The sequence below is a fragment of the Equus caballus genome, chromosome 11 (genome assembly GCF_041296265.1).
Source record: "Equus caballus isolate H_3958 breed thoroughbred chromosome 11, TB-T2T, whole genome shotgun sequence".
Classification (NCBI taxonomy): Eukaryota; Metazoa; Chordata; class Mammalia; order Perissodactyla; family Equidae; genus Equus; species Equus caballus.
Window position 1 is genome coordinate 47,907,375 of NC_091694.1, and position 15,430 is coordinate 47,922,804.

At 37.6% G+C, this 15,430-nt stretch overlaps 1 protein-coding gene across 1 annotated transcript in view; it reads right to left on the reverse strand.

Moving 5' to 3' along the window:
- Window positions 1-15,430, reverse strand: part of UBE2G1 (ubiquitin conjugating enzyme E2 G1) — a 106,641-nt gene that overhangs the window by 3,890 nt on the left and 87,321 nt on the right. Inside the window, exon 5 of the mRNA XM_023653287.2 lies at window positions 12,388-12,510. Within this exon, the coding sequence (XP_023509055.1) occupies window positions 12,424-12,510 (87 nt within the window). The 3' untranslated portion in view covers window positions 12,388-12,423. The remainder of the gene's footprint in view (window positions 1-12,387; window positions 12,511-15,430) is intronic.

Here is a 15,430-nt window from a genome sequence, read left to right on the forward strand (position 1 = left end):
TTCAAGTCAGCAATTCCAAAAGTCCTATGCACTCCGATGTTCATTGCAGCATTATTTACAATAGCCAAGACGTGGAAGCAACCTAAGTGCCCATCAACAGATGACTGGATAAAGAAGATGCGGTATATATATATATACAATGGAATACTACTCAGCCATAAAAATGAACAAAATCGTCCCATTTGCAACAACATGGATGGACCTTGAGGGAATTATGTTAAGTGAAATAAGCCAGATAGAGAAGGACAATCTCTGTATGACTCCACTCATATGAGGAATTTAAAAATGTAGACAAAGAGAACAGATTAGTGGCTACCAGGGGAAAGGTGGGGTGGGGGGTGGACACAAAGGGTGAAGGGGTGCACCTGCAACACGACTGACAAACAATAATGTACAAGTGAAATTTCACAAGATTGTAACCTATCATTAACTCAATAAAAATTTTTTAAAAAGTTAGGAAAACACTAGGCTCAAGTTAAAAAAAACGTATCATTTAATGATTGGACTTTTCAGAGACTTTATTATATTAATGTGTACTTTTAAATACATAGGGGGAGCAGGGAGGAGAATGCCTATTACTATTATATAAGATCAAGTGTTTGAGAAACTCAGAAACCTGTATTGTCTGCCAAGCACAATGTTGGGCACAAAGAACTCAAATAAAAGATGACTGGGAATTCAAGGGATAGAAGTTTAAACTCCTAACAAAGAAGCCAAATGTACTTAGAATTATGACAGATATTTAACTCCTATTAGACATGTTAAAAGTTCAGTGTGCCTTCTTCTAAAGCCCAGAATGAATTTATTAACGTTACAATCACCCAAATTCAACCATATCAAAGCTGTTGTGGGCGGAAAGAAAGCTGTGGGCCTATGTGTGGCCATACATGTGCCTACTTCCTTAATTTAGACTACCTCCCTAAGATAGCTCCTCAGAGGTAGAACTGCTACTAAACTTCTTTCCAAAGGGGTGGTAGCAGTCAGCGTAAACGGTCCCTAGCAAAGCACTGAAGGCACCAAATATGAACACATCACCTTCACCAGAGTCAAGTTCTACCATTTGCACACAGATACACATATGTGCACACATATTTTATTAGAAAATCTAAAGACATATACTGAAACTGAAGAGACATTATTATCAAACAGGCATTGCAACTTTTAGGTAATGTTACTTGAATGTTTTTTCCAAAGATTATACAACACCCAAATTAATCCCTGGCCAATTAATCTCTCAGGGCTGAAAGAGGACTGGGTATATAGAGTTTGGGCATTCAGTAATCATTCCCCTATGGTATGAATAAGAAATTTCAGGGCCACAAAAGAATCATTTAAAAACTGTTTCCATGAGAGGTTTCTTTAAAAAAAAAAATACTCCAGGGCCCGGCCTGGTGGCTCAGCGGTTAAGTTCCCATGTTTCGCTTAGGCAGCCCAGGGTTCACCGGTTCAGATCCCGGGTGCGAACACGTGCTGCTTGGCAAGCCATGCTGTGGTAGGCGTCCCACATATAAAGTAGAGGAAGATGGGCATGGATGTTAGCTCAGGGCCAGTCTTCCTCAGCAAAAAGAGGAGGATTGGCAGCAGATGTTAGTTCAGGGCTAATCTTCCTCAAAAAAAAAAAAAGAAAAAGAAAAAATACTCCAGAGAGGACTGACCACAGAAAGTCATTAAATACCTAAAATCACGCAATCCAGCCTTTTAATAATGAGGATTCAACTTTAAGTAGCATTAGCTTCTTCAGCAGGAATAGAAAAATCTATTCTCCCCTCTTTGAATAAAACATATTCTAAACAGAGAAAAGCCCTCAGTACAGAAAAAGCAAGTTTGTTGTTCTTTTCTCTAGAAAGACAAATGTGAAACTGAATTACCTGCCTAAAACCCTAAATAAGTGGCACAGACCTGAAATAGTTATTTACATTTTTGTAAGCATATCCCATTTCTAAGTTAAAATATTTCTGCCTGTTATTAAAATCACACACTTTTATATTAATTGAAATTATATCAATTGTATGTCTTTATGAAATAATTTAAGTATCTGTCTTTTGCTTCAAACTTCCTCTTATTTCTGATTTTTAACCTACAAATCTGGAGATAGTTCACCTCTAAAGGATGAAAATGTCTTATTTCCTAAAACTAGAATCAAATCATTAATTTTTTTTTCAAGATTGGCACCTGAGCTAACATCTGTTGCCAATCTTCTTTTTTTCTTCTTCTTCTTCTCCCCAGGGCCCCCCAGTACACAGTTGTATATTCTAGTTGTGGGTCCTTCTGGTTGTGCTATATGGGACACTGCCTCAGCATGGCTTGATAAGGGGTGCCATGTCTGCGCCCAGGATCCAAACCAGCGAAACCCTGGGCCACCGAAGCAGAGCGTGCAAATTCAACCACTCAGCCACGGGGCCGGCCCCAAATCATAACTTTCTATGTGGCTACACAACTTAATCTTTTTAAAAGGCCTAAAAAATACAAAGCAGACAACTGTCTTTCCAAATAAAAACCGCTTTTTTTATGTTAAAGACAATAATAAAAGTAATTCCTCTCTCAGGGTAAATGTTCCAGTAACCTCAACCATTCTTAAGTGAAAGCAGTCCATGAGTTAAATAGCTTAGTATCAAGGAAGTTTTCCCCATTACCGTTCACAAGAAAGCTTCTAAAATTTGCAATTCATCTTACACTGCCATCCAGTATACTATGAGACAACTCTCGCCCCATCATCAACCCTTTGGCTTTTCCCCTCAAACTGAACTATTCTTATTCTTTGCTCACGTCATGTCATTAGTGACCATCCACACCCACTTCCTTTCTGAGCTCTGTAGTACTTCACTCTCCAAGCTCTCCTCCCTGTGACCAAGCAGCCCACATGTTTCAGTCTCCATTTCTTCCTCCTGTCCTCTAATTGGAAATTGTGCAAGATGTTGTCCTTGGCCCTAGTAAGTACTACTCTCTACACCAAATGAGTCTTTCTCTCTACTCTGGAGCCTTCCAATCTCACCAGCAGCTTTATGTCTACCTCTGTTCTAACCATTCAATATTTGGTCATGTGCTGACTTCTGAAAGCCATGCTCTGCTTCTATTCCCACCAGAGCTCATAAGGTGGTTTAATCTTACTTTTACTTTTTTTATGCCTGATCTAACTGACTAGAGGAACAGCTCTTTGCTGGCAAAGATAAGAGCTCAGGGTCTCCGGTTGTTGGTGTTACCTCTCATTTCGAGATATTTATTTTAAACCTTAAAAATATGCAACTGTTAAAAAGGAAGCAGACAGGGGCCAGCCCAGTGGTGTAATGGTTAAGTTTGTGTACTCTGCTTCAGTGGTCTTGGGTTCACAGGTTCAGATTCCAGGCACGGACCTAGTACCAGTCGTTAAGCCATGCTGCAGTGGCATCCCACATAAAACAGAGAAAGACTGGCACAGATGTTAGCTCAGGGCCAATCTTCCTCACATAAAATAAAAATAAAAAGGAAGCAGATATATACTATAGAGCTAGCAAAATATCAAAAGACAATGTTAAAAAAAAAGAGGACAGAATGTATGCTATGTATACACTTATGTTACACACACAGACACATATATCGCACTTGTGTGTACATGTGTGTTGGGAGGAGAGTTAGACTTCAGAAAGATTAAACCATTATCAGTGGTCACTTGTGGGAGCAGCACTGGGGGGCTGAGATGGGAAAAAGATTTACTTTTCCTTATATATAGAAGTTTCTGTATTCCAAATTTTTGTAATGCCTGTTTTATTCCTGCAATTGGGGATGAGGAGGGGGAAGTGAGGAGAGAAAGAGAGGCACAACAACAATAAAGATATTTCCAGAAGGGATGATCAATAGTGTCAAACACTATGGAGATTAAGAATCAAAACTAAAATTAAGCCTTTCCAAAAGGTAGTCCCTGGCATCCTTTTTAGTTTAGTTTTCTGTGGAAAGCTAAGAAGATGAGCCAAGTGTTCTCAAAGACTGAGAGTTGAGGGAAAAAGGCGAAGCCCCTTTGTTCCCAGTCCCCTTTCCTCCTCCCTCAAGTTAAACACTATGGCAAATTTTATGAATTTTATGTATTTCTTCAAGTCTCTGGTGTTTTTAAACTTTTATTCTACCATATAGCTATGAAGAATAATATAGTGAGTTTTACTTTTTAATTTACATAAATGGTATCATACTCTGTGTTATTTCTCCTTTTTTTGCAAATTGTTTTTCCTACTCAAGACTGTGGTTTTTTTTTTAAGACAACATTTTATTTTTTATTTTTTTATTTTTTTATTTTTTATTTTTTATTTTTTAATTTTTTCCTTTTTCTTCCCAAAGCCCCCCAGTACATAGTTGTATATTCTTCGTTGTGGGTCCTTTTAGTTGTAGCATGTGGGATGCTGCCTCAGCGTGGTTTGATGAGCAGTGCCATGTCCGTGCCCAGGATTCGAACCAACGAAACACTGGGCCGCCTGCAGCGGAGCGCACGGACTTAACCACTCGGCCATGGGGCCAGCCCCTCAAGACTGTGGTTTTTGAGATTTAACCATGTGATTATATATAACTGTAAGTGTATATTCTGCATTTTAGTTGCTGGATAATATTTTATTGTACCAATCACAATTGATCAATACTGATGGGCCTCTTAAAAATGACACACGATACTGCAAGCAATATCCTTGTTATATGTCTCTCTGTACACATGTGCTAGAGTTTCTCTAATCTATACACCTAAATCACAGGATATGTTTTCAAATTAACTAGATATTACCAAATTGCTCTCCAAAGTTGGCGGAATAGCTTCACTCATGCCAGTATTTCAAGTGTACTGTTTCCCCAAATCCTTACACTTGGCTTTCTCAGACATTTTGATTTTTGACCTGATGGATTTGATGGTATCTCCCTGTAGCTTTGTATTTCTGATTACAAATGCAGTTGAGTTACTTTTCACATGCATAACAATCAGCTTTCTTTCTTCTTCTATTTATTATCTATTCATATCATTCTCCTTTGTGCTGATATTTTTCTTACTGATTCGCAGAAGCTGATTGTAGATTCTAGATGGAAATCCTGAGCAGTAGATAGTCACTAGCTTTTGTTCATTTTGTCTCATCATAATATTTAAGCTTTCAGTTTTGATATAGCCAAACTTGTAAAATTTTTCCCTTTTATGGGTATGTTACTTGTGCCTAATAAATCCTTCTCTACCTTGATATTCTCCTTTATTTTGTTCTATAGTTCTGCTTTTCATATTTACGTCTTATGTGTTCAAAGTTTTTTGGAGATAGCATAGCTTCTTCCCTACCTCAGTCAACAAGATCACTCACTACAGAGCACCTGCACCAGTGGGAGTGAAAGGAATAAATCCTTGCAGCAGATTGGGTAGATTTTTCACTTTTCTTCATAATGTTATTGTATCACAGGAGATCAGAAAGGCTCAACATCTCAGGAGCCTTAATTTTAAGGAGATATGGGTGAGATGTGGAGGCTAATCCTTGAATGATCTGAATAGATCCAGCAAGGATGTGGTCATCTTGTGATAAGCACCTACTCCAAATGTGATCTCAAATAAGCAATGGAGAGAATATGGCTGCTTTGGAGGAACAGAAGCCATATACATGGAGCCATATATACTCCTATTTGTGAGAAATGACTGGATTCATGCACACACATCTGCAACTAGGTATGGCAGAAAGTCTTCTATCTTATTGCGATGGGTTACACAATGCTAGTATGCTGAGTTGAGTTCCCTAGGAAACAGATTCTAAGGCAGAGATTTGTACAAAGTTTACTGACAACTGCTTCCGAAAACAAGAGAGGGAAACAGGATTAAGCAGAAGATGAACTGAGGGGTCGGTTGAAACAAAGGTTTCAGTTAATCCCACATTGGGATGGCCTTTCAGAAAATTCCCAAACTAAGAAAAGAGAGCCAGTGGTCCAGGCCTTTGTACCAGCTCATCTGTTCCCCAAACCAACCAGTCACTGGATGCAGGCGACCCCCAGGTAAGGGCAAGTCATCTCTTTTAGCTGAGGGCAATTCCTAGAGAGCAACTCAGTTATGAGTTATCAGCAGACACCATTCCCAGAAGGCTGCAGCATGACTGCTTCCCTCTGGGCAGGAGACAATTAACATTCACTACATTTAGCACATCTTCTCTTATCTCTTACTCGTTCCCTCTGATGAAGCCAACCACCACGTTGTTAGCTGACCTATGGCGAGGCCCACATGACAAAGAACTGAGAGAGGACTCTAGCCAACAGCCAGCGAGGAACAGAATCCTATCAAGAACCACTTGAGTGAACCTAGAAGCAGATCCACCAGCAGCTGAGCCTTAAGATGATTGCAGTGCCTAACCAACACCTCGGCTGCAGCATTACGAGGGACCCAGAGCCAAAAGACTTAACCGAGTCATACCCAGATCCCACATTTATGGAAACTATGAGATAACAAATGTTGTTTTAAGCCACTAAACTTTAGATGATTTGTAACATAGCAATAGAGAACTAATACAATCCCTCTAGCCTTGACGCAGAACAAAAAGTCCTCTTGTCTAGTGGTATAGAATGTGGCCATGCTGTTGATCTGTGGGAAAGGGAAGATTTGTTTCTCCCTTTTTCCTCTCTCTTCTTCCCATCCCACAGCTGAATTAGAAGACAGGTAAGGTTATTAATAATCTTTATATAGGACAAAGTATAAACACTAGGAAAAAGTGAAATACAAATACTGCATCATTCCATTTATATGGGGTATCTAAAGAAGTCAAACTCACAGAAACAAAAGCAGAATGGTGTTGCCAGGAGCTGGAGAGAGAAGGAAACAGAGTTGTTCAATAGATATAGAGTTTCGGTCATGCAAAACAAAGTTCTAGAGATGTGTTGTACAACAACGTGCGTATAGGTAATACTGTAACGCACACACAAAAATTGTTAAGAGGGTAAATTTATGTATGTGGTTTTTACCATAATAAAAAAAAAACAGTGAAATAAAGAAAGTCTGGGTGAGGTACATCAAATATAATACTTCCATTTTCAGAAAACATTATATGTTATGGATTTTGATGTAGACATTTAAAAAACAATTTTAAATTAAATTTACTTTTTGTTCAACCCAAATAAGAGTGCACCTTTTACAAGTGCTTACTGCGGGTTTTATTTCACATCTACATCCTCCAATGACTAAAGATACTGAGGATATTCAGGAAGTGCCTGCTGACAAGCTGTGAAAAGAGCGAGTCTTTGAGAAGAGTCTGAGTGATAGGCTGTGCTAAACCTGCTACAAGCCAACAGGTTTCTACGGTATAGCCTTAAGTATTAAAAATTATGTAATGACAATGACATTTAAAGATTATGTGGGCACTTCAATTCTACAGAATACCATGCTCTGTGCATCAGGTAATGAGTAAAACACAGACCCACTTTTAGAAGACATGAGTTAAGTCATGGATTTTGATGTGATTTTTTAATCCAATTTTGAAATGATTTCACTTTTAGTGCAATCCAAACAGATGAGTGGGTTCAGGTTCTTATTGAGGTTTTTGTTTCTCAATTGCACCAAATTATATGTAACAAGAGGAGTAGGACAAATTCATAAATGACTGAAAGTTAAGACTCCTTAAGTGCTACAGTGCTTCAGAAAGGGAAGAATTTGCTCGAGGGAATGCTTGCTGAATAAATGGTGAGATGCATTTTAGAAAGAGGCGGACTATTCAAGCAAAGGAGTAACTACTAGTAATTTTAACGAATACACAATAGACAAGACTGGGTACCTGAATGCTGATTTAAGAAGTCTGTGTTAATTACTCGTCAATCAACGTTTCCCAAAGAATGTTTGTCTCTGCCCATACTGGGCCAAAGGATCCTCCTGATGAGTTACAAATGACAACAAAATACAAATTCCTTTATTGAGTTCTTATCAATGAAAATCACACAGTTAAAGGACTATAGATTTCTACACAAAAGCTTCAGCTTAATAAGTAACATAAGTTCGGAATAGTAACTAAAATTAATCATTCAAAAAATAAGCATATTAATTTCACTTAAAATTATGTTCTATCAAGAACTCCAGGGGCCATACCCTTTCACAATAGAGCAAAGCTGTTACAAGGCAAGTACGAACAGATCTGGGGTACTTGCAACTTTAAAAAAGGATGCTTTAAAAAAGGATACTTTGTGGCGCGCCAGCCCAGCCGCACAGCAGTTAAGTTTGCGCATTCCACTTTGGCAGTCCAAAGTTCAGATCCCAGGCAGTGGCGCTTGACCGCTTATCAAGCCATGCTGTGGTAGGTGTCCCACATATAAAGTAGAGGCACAGATGTTAGCTCAGGGCCAATTTTCCTCAGCAAAAAGAGGAGGACTGGCAGTAGATGTTAGCTCAGGGCTAATCTTCCTCAAAAAAAAAGGATGCTTTGCTACTTATGTGTGAACAGTGCTGACCAACGTTCGTCAAGATTTCCAATCACTGCTTCCTTACTCTTTAATTACAAGTTATTAGTTTAGTTTCATCATTAACATTATATTATTTTTCAATTAACCTATTCTATGCAAAGAGGTATTTTACTTCAACATTATTTTTTGCCTCTCTCTTCTTGAAAGTGAACTTTAATCTTGATAAATATACTTTAAAGAGAAGTGTATGTTATGATCAAATATAAATTAACTCTAACCCCACTAGCAAAAGTGATAATATATAATCCCTTACAAAATTTGTCTGTGACGCTGCATTAGTATTTATTTATTTAACTAATTTCCAATATACTGTCAAGGTAAATATAATAAAATTCTTGGTTATTTCCTAAATTTATAAAGTACTGTTTTTAAGGTAAAATCACACATAAGCTTAGGCTTCAATATTTGTTATTTTGTTTCTCTTCAATTCTTTGTTGTCGCCAAGCTCTTTTCTGACTGGAAAATGGTATGGGGTAAGGAAAACTAGCCCTCAGAGTGTTTGTCATTCCTAAGATGTCGTCATACCCATAAAGAATCAATGCAATGACATGAGTTTTCTGAAGCCTAACATGGCAGTTGTATCCAATTTGATCTAAGGTGGTGGGAAGCAAGAGGCAAAAGAAGGGAAAAGCCACGGACCCTTGACTAGATGTGAGGGAGGTATCACAGGTAATGATAACAAAATAAGGATTATTAGCAAAAATAAACAGCATAGATATAAATAAGATGGTGAAAAACAGCAATAATTTGACAACTGCAAGGTTATTGTTGTATCTGGTGGCAACGGAAAGAAGTAAGGTTAATTTTCACCATTTCAGATTATTATAAGGAGATCTAAAAGTAGATATGAGTCTTTTCAGAAACAAGAGACACCAAACACGAACACAGAATAAGTGGTGGATAGATCTTAGCCTTACTTCTAATTTGCACCTCTGCATTTGAAATGTTTAATCATAAAAATAATAAATAAAAATTAAGACAGTGTGATACTGGTTCAGGGACAGACAAGCCATCCAAAAAAACACAGAAAGATCAGAAACAGATCAACGCATACCTTGAAATGTAACTTTATAACATAACTGACACTACATCAGTGGGGAAAGGATGGACTTGTCAAAAAATGATGTAGTCAACAGCTATACATTGGGGGATGGGAGGGTAAAGTTGAACTACCTCACATCATACACCAAGCAATTTCTGTGGATTCAACACATAAACGAGAGGCAAAATTAGAAAACTTTTAGAAGACAACATACAAAAGTAGTTTTCTGATGGCAAGGAAGCAACTAAGACAAAAAGTAAAATCCACACAGGAAAGAACTAATAAATTCCACTTCATTAAAATTAAGAACCCCGGAGGCCAGCCCCGTGGCCGAGTGGTTAAGTTCACACACTCCACTTCGGCGGCCCAGGGTTTCACTGGTTGGATCCTGGGTGCGCACATGGCACCCTTCATCAAGCCATGCTGAGGCGTTGTCCCACACAGCACAACCAGAAGGACCCACAACTAGAGTATACAACTACGTACTAGGGGGTTTTGGGGATAAGAAGAAGAAAAAGAAGATTGGCAACAGATGTTAGCTCAGGTGCCTATCTTCAAAAAAAAAAAAAAAAAAATTGAAGAACCTCTGTTCATCCAAAGATACCATAAAGAAAGTGAACTGACAAGGATACAAACCAATAACCTAACAGAAAAATAGTCCAAAGGCCAGAACAGGCATTTCACAGAGCAAACATCAGTGATAAAACACATGGAGCAATACCCAATTGCATTGGCAACTAGGGCCATGCACATTAAGACCATAATGACAAATCATCTTACACCTTTCAGATTAAAAATTTTGCAGAAGTATGATAATATCAAATGTTGGAGAGAATATGGAGCAAATAGAACACGTATCCTTGCCAAAAAAGAGTATAAATAAATGCAACATTCTGGAAAGCAATTTGGTATTATCTAGCCAGTGATGTGCATATACCCTTAACTCAACAATTCCATCCTTAGGTACACATCCTAGAGAAACACTGGTAGTACGTGTGCACCAAGAAACAAGGATAGCCGCATTTTCTATAACAGCAAAAGCAAACAAACAAAAAACCCCACCCCAATTCAAAAAATACCTGCAATGAGAATCAAAAGTAGAGAGGTTATTTATCTAATGAAATACCACGTAACAGTAAAAACAGATGAAATATAGCTATACATAACACAGACCTATTTCAAGAATATAACATTGAGCAATAAAAGTCACAAAAGAATGCATACACTATAATTCCGTGTATATATATAGTTCAAAATCATCAATACAGTGTTTGGGAATACACACGACAAAATTATGAAGAAAAGCAATGGTAAACACAGAATTGAGAATATGAAAAAAGGATGGGACAGAGGAGGGGAATATAAGGGATGTAAAAGGTAACAGTAAAGTTTTTTTTATTAAAATAGGTAGCAAGTACAGGGATGTACCATAAATTGGGATTCTTTAGAAGCTATATTTCATAAATGGTTTTTATCACCTCAAAAAAAAACCCCAAATAACTTTAATGTCACACATTTGCTCAATTCATCTACACCATGTCCTCTTTTAAGCCAGATGAGTGGCTTCAATATTTGACTCATTGCTGGATTTGAGATAAACTTGTGGACAGATGACATACAACAATAAAAGGGAATTTTTCCTATTGGTACTATGAGTTATGAATGAGGAGATAAAGACCAATTAAAACAAGAAAGGTAGATGTTTAACGGTCTTGCCAGTATATTCCAAAATATGATTTTTCTTTTAAAAAGTTAGAAAACAAAAATTTAAGTCATCCTTTACCACATATAAGTATGAGAAGATAGAAAGAAATTTCAGTGCCCAGCAGTGGTCAACAAAATGGTAGGCCAAAAGGTAAAATGGAAGAAACTAAACTGAAATAAGTACTTTATCATTAGAAATTTCACCATCAGCAAAAAAGAATACATTGTTACCATACTAAATAGTTTAACATACAATATTTAGTTAAAATCCACTGGGTCTACTAAGAAAAAAGTAAGCAAGCTACAATGTTTCTGTTGAGAAACAGCAGACTACTGAATACCACCACTAAAAAATGAAGCCAATGCCAATAGGCACATGAAAAGAGGCTCACCACCACTGATCATCAGGGAAATGCAAATCAAAACTACACTACGATATCACCTTACACCCGTTAGAATGGCTAAAATAACCAAAACAAAAAATAACAAATGCTGGAGAGGTTGTGGAGAAAAAGGAACCCTCATACACTGCTGGTGGGAATGCCAACTGGTGCAGCCACTATGGAAAACAGTATGGGGATTTCTCAAAACATAGAAATACCACATGACCCAGCCATACCACCAGAGGGTATCCATCCAAATAACTTGAAATCAACAATTCAAAGAGACTCATGCACCCCTATGTTCATTGCAGCATTATTCACAACAGCCAAGATGTAGAAGCAATCTAAATGCCCATCAACTGATGATTGGATAAAGAAGATGTGGTATATATATACAATGCAACACTACTCAGCCATAAAAAAGGATAAAATCGTCCCATTCACAACAACATGGATGGACCTTGAGGGTATTATGTTAAGTGAAATAAGCCAGATAGAGAAAGACAATCTCTGTATGACTCCACTCATATGTGGAAGTTAAACACGTGGAAAAAGAGAACCGATTAGTGGTTACCGGGGCGGGGCGGGGGGGGGGGGGGGGGGGGGGGGGCGGGGGCGGGGCACAAAGGGTGAAGTGGTGCACCTACAATATGACTGACGAATAATAATGTACAACTGAAATTTCACAAGGTTGTAAATTATCATAACCTCAATTAAAAACAGAATAGAAACAAAAAAAAAGCCAATGAAAACAAGCCATTAAAATACTCAAATCACACAATTTCCAAAAACAGATACAATATTTATAAAAAGGCAAAAGTAGTATGACTTTTAAAATGAACTTACCCTGAAATAAGTGAAGTTACAGCTGTTGAATAAATGTCACTCAAAAGCAGTCTCTTGGCTTTTTCTTACACAGCGGGCAACTTTCCTTTTGAATTCTCCATTTCTGTCTTCCCTCCATTCTTTCTGTAGGTATAAAAGTAACATCAAGTGAATTTATGCAAACTCCTCTTACACTCTCAAATACTAATTTTAATATTGAATGTAATGCTTTGGCAATATGCACACTTTTAAAATGTTAAAAAGTTGAAAAGGTAGAAAAGCAGTCAAAAAATACTTCTGCAAGGCACTCTACTTATAAGAGCAGAATTCCCCTATGCAAAGTACCTCCACAGACAAAACTATCTTAAAAAAAGGAAAAAGCCATGAAGAACATTAACAGTTTTGTATTACACTGAAAGAAAACTACAATTTACAAATAAGATACCAAAGCTATCTAAAGGATTGCCAACTCCCCCTGTTGGAACCAACCAGAAAATAAAGTACTCATACAAACGCCACCTCCTATACAGAGTAGACGGGTGGAGTGCATCATACTGAGATGATATTGAGTACAATTCCAAATTTCAAATTTCAGTGACAATATCACTATCACTAAAAATGGAACACAAAACAGCACCAGCACAGTTTCACATGAGAACAGAACTGATTTACCTAGCGTGTAAATAGCAAGAAATTCTCATAAAACTGCCCAGTCTTTTTTTCCATTTTTTAATATCATCCATTTAGGGATAGCAAAAACTACAGAAATCTTTAATCCTTGCCTTCGCAGAGGAAGAGATCTGAAAAACAATTTTTGCCCTCAAAGCAAGGCACCCTAGAAAGCTAATCATTACAACAAATTATGATATAATCTATAATGCTGACATATACAGAGATGTGGAGATGTTCGCTCAAGTATTTATGAATAAAATATTATGAAGTCTGTAATTACCTCATTATCATTTTTAAGTAAGAGGAAGAAAAGGGCAACAGGGCAACTCCAGGCAAAGAGGGAAGGTCAATCTTAAGAAAAAAAATCACCTAAAAATAGCCCTTAGCAGACAGAATTAAGACTGAGAGAAGGGAGATCAGACAGGAAGCCTCTACAATAATGCAGGTAAGAAATAAAAAAGACCCAAGTCAATGGCAGGGGAGTGGGAATGACTTTAGAGAGACAATATAGTATGACTGACATTCTCTGGTGACTAAGACAAGATTGGACAAGGAAGTTTAGGTAAAAGGATAGATTGGTATTGGTAGATGATGCTTTCAAAGCAGGAACCAGCTAAGATAACCACCATTTGTTGACTGCTCTACGCCATACACCGTGGATGACCAGAAAGGTGATAGTATCATCTGCATTTTATAAATGGGGAGCCAGTGAATTCAACAGAGCAAAAGGCACATACATTTCTTTCTGCTCTCCTGAGACCCTATTAAAATGACCATATTGGAACTTTTTTTAAAGGTATAAATCCTCAATATCAAAACAAATGGCAGGAAAGTCACCTAAAAATGGGGGTAAATTTTTTCTGGAAGACCAAAAACAGATGGAAGAGTGAGGAAACGTACAGCAGAGAAGAGAAAGTAGCCTGGAGAAGTCTCAATGGAATCAGACCAAAGGAAGGAAAGGACCTATTGAACAAAACCCTAAAGAAGTTAAAGTTTAGAAAGGGCAGATCTGAGAAGAGTCAGTAAGAAGTAGGGCTGAAAACAGATTAACAGAAAGTCTGTGTAAGTCAATAGTTTGGCATCCTTCTCCCACCTATATCCAAAATTTAACACACCCTCCTAAGATAACAACAGTAATGATGATGATATATAGGCTTTACATAAATATACTTAAGAGCACTCGAACTAGAACTAGAACTGCTAGTGTAGGTATTGGTACTGAAAGTAATTACTTCTTCATTTTGGCATTTAAATGACACCCCTCTTCCTCCAACTCTTACTCTTAGTTTAGTATCTGGCTTTGTACCCACATTCTAAAGTGGAACAAATTTCTGCATGCATGCACACACCTACACATACCCATGCACACAGCTCCAATTTGCCTTCCTAGACCCTCATTTCTTACCACTTCCTTTGTTTTTTAAAGATTGGCACCCGAGCTATCAATTGTTGCCAATCTTTTCTTTGATTTTTGGGGTTTTTTCTGCTTTTTTCCTCCAAATCCCCTTAGTACATGGTTGTATATTTTAGTTGCAGGTCCTTCTAGTTGTGGCATGTGGGACGCCACCTCAGTGTGACCTGATGAGTGATGCCATGTCCATGCCCAGGAGCCGAACTGGTGAAACCCTGGGCTGCGGAAGCAGAGTGCGCGAACCCAACAACTCGGCCACAGGGCCGGCTCTCTTTACCACTTCTTACTCATGAACAGAGAAATGTGTAGAAAGCCTACAGAGTTCTGAAGTAGACTTCAAAATACAAAACAAAGTGTCATTAGTCTTTGGGTGGTGAGCATGATGTAATCTACACAGAAAGCAAAATATATTGATGGACACTCGAAATTTATATAATACTATAAACCAATGTTATGACAATAAAAAAATTTAAAAAGAAAAAAGTACAAAAGAAAAATCGACGTCAGAGAAAGAGACTTCAGAATTTAACTTTTTAAAAATCTCTAATTAGAATTCCCAAAAGTCTAAAGAACTACTACGTTGATTAAACAGTGATAAGATTTTATGGAAAAGGAATTAATGGAGAGAAGAACAAGTTATTTAAAATCAAAAGTAATACTGCCAAAATGAAAACTCAAAATCAGCACTATTTTAGATGAAACAAGGGATCAATCTGGGTAATAGCTACAACTTCAAAAAAGAAAAGAATACTAAACATGGGAAAACTCTCAAAATGAAAAAGAAAATTCCCACAGCTGAAGTCTTCAAAGCATACATCAACTACAATGAAGGAAAATTTTAAGGTGTATATAACAATGTGAAATTTCAGAAAACCAAGAATCAAGAAAAGGACCTAAAGGGAACGGTGGTGGGGGCGGCACCTACAAATGGAGAAGAATTAGCCTAGCATCAACTTCCTCATCAACAAGAATAAATGCTAA